Source organism: Eulemur rufifrons, chromosome 1 (genome assembly GCF_041146395.1).
Source record: "Eulemur rufifrons isolate Redbay chromosome 1, OSU_ERuf_1, whole genome shotgun sequence".
NCBI classification, from domain to species: Eukaryota; Metazoa; Chordata; class Mammalia; order Primates; family Lemuridae; genus Eulemur; species Eulemur rufifrons.
The window spans coordinates 25,436,990-25,450,687 of record NC_090983.1 but is presented as its reverse complement, the minus strand read 5'-3'; the positions used below and the strand labels follow the sequence as shown (position 1 = coordinate 25,450,687).

Here is a 13,698-nt window from a genome sequence, read left to right as displayed (position 1 = left end):
GGAACTTTTGATAGCCTTAGAATGCTAAAAATTTTATTTTCAATATTGTGATAAAAAACATTAAATATTTAAGTGTTCTGTATTATATTTAATACTCTTATAGTTAAAAACTTTTTAAAATTAACATGTTATTTATTGTTGATTAGACTTGAAGTTTGGGTTCAATTGTAGTTGAAATGGCAGGAATATTGTTTTATGATTATATTATAGATGAATTTATTAAAATAAGTTATTTAGCACAAAAAAAGAGACACAGAATACTTCTATTTCCTACCAGATTGGTAATATACTAGTAAAGGCATTTTGTTTGTCAGTGTACTGAATTTTTTACCACTCATGGTAATTGTGTTGTAAGTACCTGAGAACCATATTGTTCTTACTGACCTACTAGAGGGTAAGATTCACAAATCACATGTAGCGAGATGCAGTAAAAAGTTGAACCTTTGAGATATGAATCTGAAAAACTTTAAGAGGAAAACTTGTTGGCCTTTGCTGTGTGGGTTGGGGTAAGACTGCAGTTTTTTCCTGTGGCATTTGGCTTGGGTCAAACTGTTAATGTCTAGAAGTTTTCTATCTTGTCATGCTACCATTTTCCTTCCTTGGCTATAGAGCAGTTTTTTCTTGAGACTTTTTTTTATCTGTGCCTGTTGGTGTTTCAGAGTTTCCAACTACTCCAAGTTGGGGATATATGAAGAAAAAAAGAAACTCAGGGAATTTACCACCATGTTGTTTTTCAGGGTCTGAGGTCCCTAGCTGGTCTGCTATCTTCTCCCCACCTTTCAGAATCTTCTTATATTCATTTTATATATAACATCCAGGGCTTTTAGTTGTACTTACTGGAAGGAATAGGGGAAAGTACCTCTACCCCATTTTGCCATACGTGGAAGTTCCAGAATGCTTCTTTTTAAATACATCAAATTTATGGATTTATGTTTACTTGAAAATGAAATAAATGTGAATATTGCAATTATGAAAATTTACATATTCTGACATTAACAATTAGTATTTGTAATGACATTAGGGACTTTCAGTGAAATACACATTACAAAATTAAGGCTTCTCTTAGCCATCAAATATTTGACAGACTAGAATTCAACATTTTATTTCAAACTGTAGATGATCACTTGCTTAGAAAAAATTATTAACATCCATTTTTCTATAACGAATGTAACCTTTTTGTTTTGGATGCAATTATTGCTTTTGGAGTAATAGACACTGAATATAAAATCGCTCTTCTGTTTCAAGTACATTATCATTTTAATGTCACTCAATGATAAAGAATGCTTGTACCTGTAACAAAGGAACAAGACAAAGCGATATAAAAAACAAGCATTTTTTGCTCCTACTGGAACTGACTAAAGATCAATTTATAACAGATCATGAATTAGCACATTCTAATAAAACTTGCTCCTGGCTGAACTGGCTAAATTTTTTTTAGAACAAAATCTCTTTAGAAGCTGTAGTTTATAAGATGTTTGTGTTCCTGAAAAGGTTATTCCAACAGAAAGGCTGCATCTGCACAAAAGGAAACAAAAATGAGTATGTTCAAGTAAAAATGGTACGAGGGGTGACTTGAAATGTTCATGTTTAATAATTGAAGCCAAATTTCTCTCAATCAAATTTGCAGTTCTGAAACTTGGGCACAACTTACCCAGTGTTTTCTAAGATTGAAGTAAAAGAAAGTAACTATTTAATTGAAAAATAAAACAGCCAGGAAAACAAAAAAAAAAAACACAAAAAACTTGAATGTTACATGACTGTTTCTAGAAAATGAGAATGAATAGGAAGAATGAATAGGAATGGAGTCAATTTTTCCTGTCATGCCCACTCAGATGACTCATGTTTCCATTTCATTCTCTCTTTTTGATATATGAGATTTTAGGCTCCCTTTTAGTGTAGCTACTTATAACTCAGAATCTGTGTTGCATTATCCTGATAGCTAAAATTCCATTATGTATTCTAACCCCTCAAATTAGTTTTTGCTTATTCTTTCCTTTCATAAAAATCATTAAAATAATGTGGGTATTGAGCTATGAATATGGTACAGAAATCTCTAAAACTATATACCTGACTATTCACTGAATTTCTCTTTGTACTATAAATATTAATATATCAGAAAATAATAAACTCATAATTTTCAGGGATGATAGTTTTTAATGCTAAAACGAGTTCTTATGGTAAATTTTCTTTCTATATCCTCCATTTTACTTTAACCAACCAGGCTATCATTTTATGTGTCATTTAAAATCATAATTATCAATACTCTCTAAGTGTATTTCCTGTGGTTAATTATGTAAACATCTTTCTATTTCTTATGTTCAGTCCGTAATGTCTTATTGAATAATATAAAGAGGGTTGTTTTCCCATTACCTTAAAGCATGGCTCTAGAGAATACGCGTCTTTGCAGCCTGATATTAACAATTTGAGAGTTGCAAAGGTTTGTATTAGTAGGAGTTTGTCACTTAGGTAGATCTGTTGGTTTTATCATCTCATTTGATTTAAGAATCAAATCCCTGTAACAATTATTCTCCCCCTTCTCAATAATCTATCTTAATATCTTAGTAGTTCTGTTCTATGATTGAGCCTTGACTGATAAAATAATCTTCACATCATCTCATACCTTCAGATATGTTGGTTCTCAAATTCTAAGGTAAACTCAAGACTCACCAGGGGTTCCTGTGAAACATGAGGGTTACCGGTCTTCACCTTCAGAAATAAAATTCTGATTCACTGGGCTGGTGTGCAGCCTAAGAATCTACATTTTCACAGGCATCAGATTCAGGTGATATAAGTACCATGATTTGAACAAACACATTTGAAATGTATTTCACTGAAATTAAAGTTTTCCAATAATGGAATTTTTCTTTCCATTACTGGTGGTATTAAAGCCAAATCTATCTGATTTCGTCCAAAAATCACTTATCATTCACTTGACATGTTAGAAACGTGCTCCCCGGTGGGAATGAATATCTAGATATCTAGTGAAATCACGGCATGCAGTGTAGAGAAGCATGTGTGTTGGGGTCTTATTAAATGCTATTATACCTCTTTGTATTCCTCAATAGTGGCTTTCTGGCAATGCTTTGAGAAACCCCGTGATATTTTGGAGCAGGTGCAGGTGTAAAGGAAAGTCCAAGTTAGTGAGACATTATGATTCTGCAATTGCCTTCCATAGGCTTCAGCCAGGGCAGTTCTTCTATACTCTCTATATAGTTGGGATTTTCTTTCTCATGAGGTGTTTTTTTTTTTTTTTTTTTTAAAGAAAATGTACTACATAACAAATATTTGAACATGAAAGTCTTCACTGTAATATAAGCACATTATGTTTTATATAAAATGTATTAACAAGTATTGATTGAATGGACAATGAATATGTTGGTGCATATCTTACCATTAGAGAGTCCCAGTATTAAGGCAAATAGGTAACTAGAGACCATTTGAGATAACCTGTTTATATCATAGATGAACAAACCAAAGCCCAAAGATGTTGAGTGGATGTTTCACTGGTAATTTTTTTGGTAGATCTAAATTTAGTTTTCTAGTTCACTGCTCTTTCCATGTGTTATAACTGACATATTGTGAGAGAATTAATAAAATACTGGGTCTTCATAACATTCCAGAAAATTTTCAATGTTTATTATTTTTTATAATTATATTATCTTTAATATAATTACCTTACATTAAAAATTTCCTCACATTTTCTGGCATGAGGCTTTTTTTTTCTTTAGGTTAATCAAGTAAAAATAAGATTATTCTAAAATCTTGATGGATTTTGAATTTTGATTCAGATAAAGGACTATTCCAGATAGCTCGTTATCAAAACTCATTTTCAATTGTATTAGAAGATGAAATAATGAAAGCTTACATCCTGGCTTTTTAAAAAAAATGCTGAGAATGTTTGTATTTTGTTTGTTTCTACAGCTGGATTATGATGGCACCATTACTATAGAGGAGCAGATTGTCCTTGTGCTAAAAGCTAAAGTACAATGTGAACTCAACATCACAGCTCAACTCCAGGAGGGAGGTAAAGATGTTAAGAAAATTGTGTTTCCTTGTGTCTCCCACCCCTTCTCCCAAAGACTGCAAGTTCCCCTCTTTATTTTGTCTTAGGAAGGTCCTTGTTGGTGATTCCATGTTTCCATGTGGAGAGGTGTGTAGCAGAATAACACTCTTTTAATCCCTTTACCCCACTTGCTCATCTCTCCCTATGGGAGGAGCGGGACTTGCCCCACTACTGAATTTGGGAATAGAAATTGAGCATGTGCGCATCAATCTCTTCCTCAGACCTCTCCTTGGGATTTGTCTACCTGCAGAGAGTGTGCATACTGGTCTGCCCTTGACCATGCAGTTAAGTTCGGAGGGGCAGGCTGTATCCCTGTGGATATTGCCTGCAGATTTAGGTAGAAAGTTCAATTCAGAGCAGTAAATAAGCAAGCCCTCACCTAGGCCATATTCTCAAAAAACCTTTTTTTGTTAATAAAATGATAATTTTATCTCCATTGGCCTGACTATGCAATCTCTCAGTTAGTTCCAAATTCAAGTGAGAAGTGGAGTGTTGTTTACTGAGCTCTCTGAATTCCCTACTAAATGCAGCAGACAATGTTCCTGAAGTTACATCTTTATAATAACATATGTAGTTTGATATCTACTTCCTACTAGTCTCTAAATACTAAAAAAAAATCGTGATTGATTTTCTCAATTGGTTTTGATCAGAGAACATAGTCTGCATGATACTGATTTTTAAAAATGTTTTGATAAATGTTCCATATGGTCTTCAAATGAATTTATATTCTCCAGTTTCTGAGTACAGTGTTTTATAGTGTCCACTAGATTAAGCTTATTAGTTATGTGGTTCATATATTCTGTATACATAATGATTTTTTATGTGCTTGACCTTTTATTTACTGGGATATATCTTAAAATATCCTACTATGATGATGAATTTGTCAGTAAAAAATTGACAAATTCATTGGATATTTTCACTTCATATATTTTGAAAATATGTTACTAGGTATATACAAGTTTAGAAATAGTATATTTCCTGATGAATTAAGCATTTTATTGATATGAGATAGCCTTCTTTAGGATACTTTTGTTTTAAATATTAAAATGTGTATAATTTTAACTTATTATATTGAAAATAAAAATATTGAATAAACAATACTAGTTTCTTTCTCTGTTGATTAGTATTTGCCTTGTATATCTTTTCCAATCCTTTAAAAATGTTTTAATTGTGATAAAATACACATAACATTAAATTTACCATCTTAGCTATTTTTAATTGTACTGTTCAGTAATGCTAAGTATATTCACATTGTTGTGCAACCACTCTCCATTAAACAATGCCTCATATTTTCCCATTCTTTTATTAAACTTTTCTGTATACTTATATTTAGGAGTATCTTTTATAAACAGGACATGTGGACTTTTTCTTATTATCTATTCTGACAATCTTTGTCTATTATTAATAACTGGAGAGTTTAGCCTAATTGAATTAATTATAATTACTAAAATACAGTTTTGTTTCTTTGAGACAAGGTCTGACTCTGCCACCCTGGCTGGAATTCAGTGTTGTGACCATAGCTCACTGTAGCCTTGAACTCCTGGGCTCAAGCAATCCTCATGCCTCAGCCTCCCAAGTAGCTGGGACTACAGGTGCATGGCACCATACCTGGCTAATTTTTTATTTTTTAATTTTTTGAAGAGATGGAGTCTCATTGACCTGGCTGGTCTTGAATTCCTGGCCTCAAGCAATCCTCCCACCTCTACCTCCCAAAGTGCTGGGATTACAGGTGTGAGCCACCACAGCTAGCTTACACTATTTAAATTTAATTCTACTATCTTATTTGGGTTTCTTATTTTATTCACCAGCTCTTTTTATGTGACTCTTCCATTCCCCTTACTCCAACCTTCTTTTGGATTGATTGAGACTTTTTCTTATTTCATTCCCACTCCCTGGCAACTAGTTTGGAAGATATATATTTAATTCTTTTAGTGGTTAACCTAAAATTTTTTTCATATATATTTAATTTAAGAAAGTTTAAAGTTTATAAATAACTTCCTCATTCCAAAAAATATAAGCAGTTTGAGATACTTTAATTGCTTCCAAATTATATGCTATTGTCCTACAAGGTTTTAGTTTTAGTTTTATGTTATTATAATTTTTCTTCTTTCTGAAATGTCTTTTATTTATTTATTTTATTAATAAAAATTTATTTACATTAGAATGTGCTTGTAATGCTCTTGGGTTTTTTTTTTTTTAATTCTGAAAAATGTCTTTATTTGAGTCTCAATCTTGAAAAATACTTTTTCTGGTCATATGAACCTTGGTTAAAAATTATTTACTTTTATTACCTGAAGATATCATTGCATTTTTTCCCTAGCTTTCATTGTTATTGTCGATAAATCAGTTCCCAGTCTTTGTTGCTGACTAGCTTTTTCTCTCCGGCTCTTTTTAAGAACTTCTCTTTGATTTTGATTTTCTGCATTTGTACTCTGTGTCTAGGTATGGATGTATTGGATTTCCTGAATCTGAAGATCTGTGTCTTTATTCAGTAATGGGAATGTTATTTTTTCTTTGAAAATTTGCTCTCCTTCATTTTGTCTGTTATCTCCTCCTCGAACTTTAAATAGACAAATGTGAGACCTTCTCATACTACCCTTTGTGTGTCCATGTCTTAAATATTTTCTTTTCCTTTGTTCTACTGCTGTTGTGGTAATTTCTTCAGATCTGTTTTCTAGTTTTCCAACCCTTTGTTCAGCTTTGTCTAAGGCTGTTTAATATATCCATTAGTTAATTTTGATTATTCTTCTTTTTATTTTCTGAAATCTGCATATTGAATTTTGATAGTCCCTTGTACTTTCAATATTCTTTCAATCTCTTATATTCCTAGACATGTTTTATATTCTGCATTTGATAATTCTAATATCCACAGTCTTTGCTGGCCAATGCTCACTACCACACATGGTGGCTTATTTCCTTACATGTCTAATGTTTTATGATGAGGAACTCATAAAGTCCTCATTTAAAATGCATTCATCCAGAGAAAATTTGTGTTTCCTTCTGCAAGGTGCCTAGAGGGACTATTGACCTAAGTCCACTTTAAACTAAATTTAGACCACACATGAGTGTAGGTTTGTGTTAGAAATTTTTAGAGAAGATTTTTTTTCTCCACTGTTTCCTGTTCCAACTCTAAATGTACCCAAAAGTAAGACAAGGAAATCTCTTTCTAAAGGATGGTTTTGTTTCTTGTCCATCCACTAAGATGGGGATCATTTTTTAGGGATACTAACCTTATATTATATAGATGTCTCCCATCCAATTTCCCAACCTCATCAAGCCTCAGGCTCATCTTTTGCTACCTGAACATGATCAAAACCCTAGCTCTAAGGCAACAGATCAGTAGAGGCCTCTAAGTTAAGCCCCAAATGAAGTGATTTCCCTGTATTTCTGGCCTCAGATTTATTCCTTTCTTTTATAGCCAGTTAAGCCATGTTTTAAGAAAGAATATTTTTTATATTAATCCTGCCTTTGTAGGTGTCTTGTACTAAGAGGGAGTTTTCTGAATGGTTAGTCTAATAGTATCTGAAAAGGGAATCACACATGCTACCTCTAAAAAACACTGACCTTGATATCTCAGACATGCAAATCTACTAAGAAGAAGAAGCATCACCATGAAGCAATTTGTAAGGATTATTATCTATGAGGGATGAATGAACTATTTTCTATGAAATCTCATGAAATTTTGAGTAAGAAGATATCTCAGAGATTACCTCATCCAACATTGTCATCTTGAGTATTCCTACAACAGTTCAACAAATATTATTATGTTCCCACAATGTGCTGATTCTGTAGTAAACACTGAAAAACATGGGTAAGATTCTATCTTTGCCATGTAGGGTTGATGATTTGGTAAGGAAGGTAGACATCTTTCAGGATGGTGTGTAATTCCAACAACAGAGGTATTCACAACTATGGAACCATTGAAGAAGCATCTTAATTAATCAGGGAGGGATCAAGGAAGGTTCCCTGGAAGAATAATCATGTCATCTTAAAATTACAGTAGTACCAGCATGGTACTGGTGTAAAGGTGGAGACATGGATGAATTGAACAGAATAGAGAACCCAGAAATAAAAGCTATGACCAGCTGATTTTTGACAAAGCAGACAAAAACATACACTGGAGAAAGGACACCCTATTCAACAAATGGTGCTGGGAAAATTGGGTAGCCACATGCAGAAGAATTAAACAGGATCCCTATCTCTTGCTATATACAAAAATTAATTCAAGATGGATTAAAACTTAAATGTAAGGCATGAAACCATAAAAATTTTAGAAGAAAACATAGAAAAAACTCTTCTAGACATCAGCCTAAGCAAAGAATTTATGACTAAGACCCCAATAGCAAATACAGCAACAACAAAAATAAATAAATGGGACTTAATTAAATTAAAAAGTTTCTGCACGGCAAGAGATATAACAAATAGAGTAAATATACAACCTACAGAATGGAAGAAAATATTTGCAAACTATGCATCCAACAAAGGACTAATATCCAGAATCTACAAAGAACTCAAACAAATCAGCAAGAAAAAACCAAACAACTCCATTAGAAAGTGGGCAAAGGACCTGAACAAAAGAAAATAGACAAATGGCCAACAGACATATGAAAAAATGCTCAACATCACTAATCATTACAGAAATGCAAATTGAAACCACAATGAGCTATCACCTTACCCCTATCAGAATAACCATTGTTAAAAAAAGTCAAAGAACAATAGATGTTGGGGTGGATATGGTGAAAAAGAACATTTATACACCATTGGTGGGACTGCAAATTAGCACAACCTCTATGGAAAACAGTGTGGAGATTCCTCAGAGAACTAAAAGTAGATCTACCATTCAATCCAGCAATCCCACTACTGGGTATGTACCCAAAGGAAAAGAAGTAATTTTATAGAAAAGACACCTGCACTTGAATGTTTATTGCAGCACAATTCACAGTTGCAAAGATATGGAATCAGTCTAAGTGCCCATTAGTGGGCGAGTGGATAAAGAAAATGTGGTATATATACACCATGGAGTACTCCTCAGCCATAAAAGGGAATGAAATAGTCTTTTGTGGCAACTTGGATGGAACTGGAGACCATTACCCTAAGTGAAGTATCTCAGGAAAGGAAAAACAAACATCACATGTTCTCAGGAAAGGAAAAACAAACATCACATATTCTCACTAATAACAAATGGGAGCTAAATGATGGGTACGCACGATCATATGGTGGTGTAAAGGACATTGGAAACTCAAAATGGGGGAGGATAGGAGGGGAGTGAGGGATAAAAACTTACTTATTGGGTACAATGTATGCCACTCATTATGGGCATACTAAAACCCCTGACTTAAGCATTATACAATTCATCCATGTAACAAGAACACTTGTACCCCTTTAATGTTTTGAAATAAAAAAATTAAAGTAGTAGGAATTAGATGTGTGGAGGAGAAAGTAAAATGAAATTTCAAGAAGATGGAATAGGATGGGCAAATGTAAGCAAGTGTGAATCAGTCATACACGCTATGAATTATACATAAAAGAATATATTAACTGCTTGTAAACTTATGTAGCATCTAAAATTTGTGAAGATGTGAATCCTGTGAAACATGTAGATGAATAAATATTAAAAGAGAAAAGATACTTTGAGATTCTTCTCCATACAAATAGGATATAATTAAATATGGTTAAACTTTGTCTACATTTCAATGAAAATGTCTAATTCTGTACAAATTGACTCAAATGTTATTCACTTTAAACTTTTAAAAAACTAGAATAATCTTTTGAATTCATTAGCCAATTTAAGAAATTTTTGCTTTTAAATTCTTCTAAAATTGAGAGATGCATATCAAAATATTTAGAGGTGAACTGTTATGCTGTCTATACTTTAAGATAGCATAGCAAAAGATAAATTAGATGAAATAAATATTGAAAAATATTAACAGCTCTCAATTCTAGCTTATGGATATATTATAATATTCTGTTATATTTCTGAAAATTTTTAATAAAAAGAACATAAAAATTTTCCTGTTTATGAAAAATGGAAATTCCTAGTTATACAACTATTCAAGTATTTAAAAACCAAAACCAAAATATAATTGATTGATCCTGGTTCTACTTCCAAGTATGGTCACATTTTGTTACAAATAACTGAAGAACTAGAAAGAGAAAAAGTTAGAGTCTCCAAATTTTTGATTATTCTGTGTAAATATCATGGTTTGACAAGCTTCCTAATAATTAGTCTGTCATGGCACACACAAAGGATTACAGAGTTATAATTAATGGTACTAACTTACAAAGGGAGATTGGTGAGCCATTAGTCAATTAATTAGTTTCTTGCCAAATAATAAAAGTATTTACTCACATAGGATAGAAATGAAGATCAAAGAAGATGCTAATTAAGATCTCCATATTTTCTGGGTGAGGTCATGGCTTCCCCAATTTTTCAATCTTTTGTGAATATTCATCACTCTTTTTGTCAAAGAGCCACCAGAGAAATAAACATGATCTACAGAAACACTATTTTGGATGAGTGTGGGTTTTCTGAATATTGAGAGGTATGTCTGTGTATGTACATGTGTGGGGTGGTACCTTATAGGGAACTAGAAAACTGTCCCCTTTAGAGCATGAGAAAAAACACCTTTTTCATGGCACTTTTTAAACTGCATAATTATAGGATAAACTGACCATTGGATTTTACACTTACATTAAGACCTTATTCCATCCTGAAACTAATTCTTATTAGAAAATAGCACATGACATAACAGCATACATTTTAGAGGGACAACTAGTAACAGGAAAACAAGAATGTGTCTCCAGGTCCAATTTATGTAACTGTACAATAGATCCCAGGCACATATTGATTAGACAGTTCAGATGTATAAAGGCATGTGACTGTTAATGACAAAGTAAATGGAATGCTATGGCCCCTTGACCGAATCCAATGGGAGAGATTGATTCATCCCACTCTGTATAAACCAGAAGGAAAACAAACAAAAAGCAGGTAATGGTGGGAAAAGAGGCAAGTGGAGCTGTCCACCAGAAGCACAATGTGATGGGTTCTTGCATTGCTTGTGATATGTGCAGTGCAGGCTTTTATTGTGTGAGCAAAGCAAGGCTGCTTCTGAGAAAATGTTCTCTTCTACGAGAAAAGTGTGGGCGAGGAAAGACATTTTCTTTTCTTATTGCTTCAGTGGTCCATGAAGCAAATCAAGTATTTGTGTCAGTGTGATATGGTGGATACTAAGAAGTGAATTTCAAGTTTATACTGAATTCTTTTCTGTAGAAATGAGTGTTTGTGTGTGGTTCTATTATGCTGACTATTCAAAACTGAGCAAACAACTTGACAATATGAACATTAGCTAGAATAAAAATCATCAGCTACAGTTCGTGTAACTAGTAACTAAAAATGGAGAGAATTATAATGGCCAGTACTTGTGGTGGCAGAAAAATGGCCCTCCCAAGATGTCCCCGCGCTAATACCTGGTATTACGCCTCTGTATGCTCTGTTATGTGGCAAAAGTGATTTTGAAGATGGAATTAAAGTTATGGACCTTAAAATGAGGAGGTTATTCTGTATTATCTGGGTGGGCACAATGTGATCACATGGCTTCTTAAAAATGGAAGAGGAAGGCAGAATCAAAGTTGGCACAGAAAAGGAGAGTGGAGGAGAGATTCAAAATACAAGGACTCCGCTTGACTTGCTGACTTTGAAGATGGAAGGATGGGGCACGAGCTAAGGAATGCAAGCAGCTGCTAGAAGTTGGGAACAGCCCTCAGCTGACAGCCAGCAAGGAAACACTGACCTCGTTTCTACAGCTGCAAGGAACTGAATTCTGCCAACAGCCCAGAGGAGCAAGGAGATGGATTCTCCCCTGCAGCCTCCGGAAAGGAACGCAACTCCGCCCAGCCTTTGACTTTGGCCTTGTGGGTCTATAAGCAGAGGTCCAGCCAAGCCAACCCGACTACCGACCTATAGAAATAGTGAGAAAATAAATTTGTGTTACTTTAACCTGGTAAGTTTGTGGCAATTTGTTATAGTAGCAATAGAAAACGAATACAGCATTCACTGAAGGCATCTCCTTTTGGGAAGCTGGGGTATAACTTGGCTGACAGGCTGTCTTCCCGGACGTTCAAGTCATCACTAATGGAACGGAGTCCTGAAGGGCACAGAGTGTTGACATTGAATATTCGTTAAGCCCCTACCAGGTGCCAGGTGCTTTTCCAGGAACACGGCTAAAGCATGAGACAAAACAGACAAAGATCCCCACCCTGAGGTTTCTCAAATCCTGTGGCTTGAGAAAACAATAATGAAATAACATTTAATATTAGAAGGTGGTGAGAAGTCAGGGGAAAAATATAGTAGGAAAAGAGAATGGGGAGTGCTTCGGGATGCAATATTAAATGGGAAGCATTTACTCAGAAGTTGGCATTTGAGTACAAATCCGAAGGAGGTGAGAGCATAAGCCTTGATTGAGGCTGTCTGGGGCATGGCACCCAAGTCTGGCAAGAGTGAACTGGGCCTGTGCAGTGAGTTAGGGACAGAGACGGAGCCAAGGCAAGTCAGATGAGCTGGGAGAGAAGGCAGATCCTACAGGGCCCTCAGACATTGTAAAAACTTAGGCTTTTTGAGATTGGGTGCTGTTGGAAGATTTTAGGCCATTGTGTCAAGAATAAAGGAAAGGAGAGTGTGAAGAAGGTTAGCTGTGCACTCGTTACCTTGTCTGAGTGTGGTGAAGCGAACACCCACGAACAGAACAAGTTACGTGAAGCAGGTTTATTCCTTACAGACAGGCATCAAGGGGCAACAGCCTGGGAGTCACTGGGCGCAGGTCTCTCGAGGCTCGGGTAAGCTGCCCAAGGCAGATGGAATCTCGACTGCGCATGTCCCACTTGCCTACAGCAAGGGGACCGAGGTTGGAGGCGCCAGGGGGTGGCGCGGCCCAGAAAACAGCCCACCCCAGTTCTATACCTCAGGGAAGACAGGATGCACTGGGCTAAAGTGTTGAAGGATATCCTGTTTCTGGGAGGGACTGCAACAAAGCCGGGGCTGTTCCAGGCAGCTCCCCCTTTATCTCAGGATGTTTTGTTTCCAATACATTCTATGGTTATTTTTGAGAACTATTACATAAGCAAAAGGGGCGGGGAGAACTGGGTCTGTCCCATGCCACCCAGAGAACTGCCCCACAGAGGGTAAGAATGGAATCAGGAAGACTGCTGGAGATTGTTGCACTCATTCAGGCTGCGGATGGGGTGGCTTGGACTATCCTGGTGGCAGGGGAGGCTGTGAGAAGTGATGGGGTTCTGGACTCATCTTGAGAGGAGTAGAGCTTAGGAGAATTTTTTTTTTTTTGAGATGAGTTTTAGACTCAAAGAAATTACCAAAATTACTGGTAAAAAGGTAAAGCTGAATCTTGAACCTTGCCTGCGAAGTGCAATGTTTTGTGTATCATGTTTTTTAACAGCAATTTTAAAAATTCAGTATAAAAATGTAACTACAACTGTGATAGTTGGAAGAACTTTATTACAGAACTTGTTCACAATGACTTCCAATGTTTCTTATACATTAATTGCTATAACTAATATGCTGAAATAATTTAAATATTTTTAATGTATACAAATAAAGTGCTGCTATTAATGAGCCCTTGATG

At 35.0% G+C, this 13,698-nt stretch overlaps 1 protein-coding gene across 2 annotated transcripts in view; it reads left to right on the top strand.

Annotated features, from left to right (window-relative positions):
* Positions 1 to 13,698, top strand: part of PTH2R (parathyroid hormone 2 receptor) — a 74,388-nt gene that overhangs the window by 10,399 nt on the left and 50,291 nt on the right. Inside the window, exon 2 of one of the 2 annotated variants that reach the window (XM_069467766.1) lies at positions 3,922 to 4,024. In XM_069467766.1, coding sequence (XP_069323867.1) covers positions 3,922 to 4,024 — 103 coding nt within the window. Of the gene's footprint in view, positions 1 to 3,911; positions 4,025 to 13,698 lie in introns of those variants that run through there. The other variant, XM_069467774.1, reaches the window with a different exon arrangement.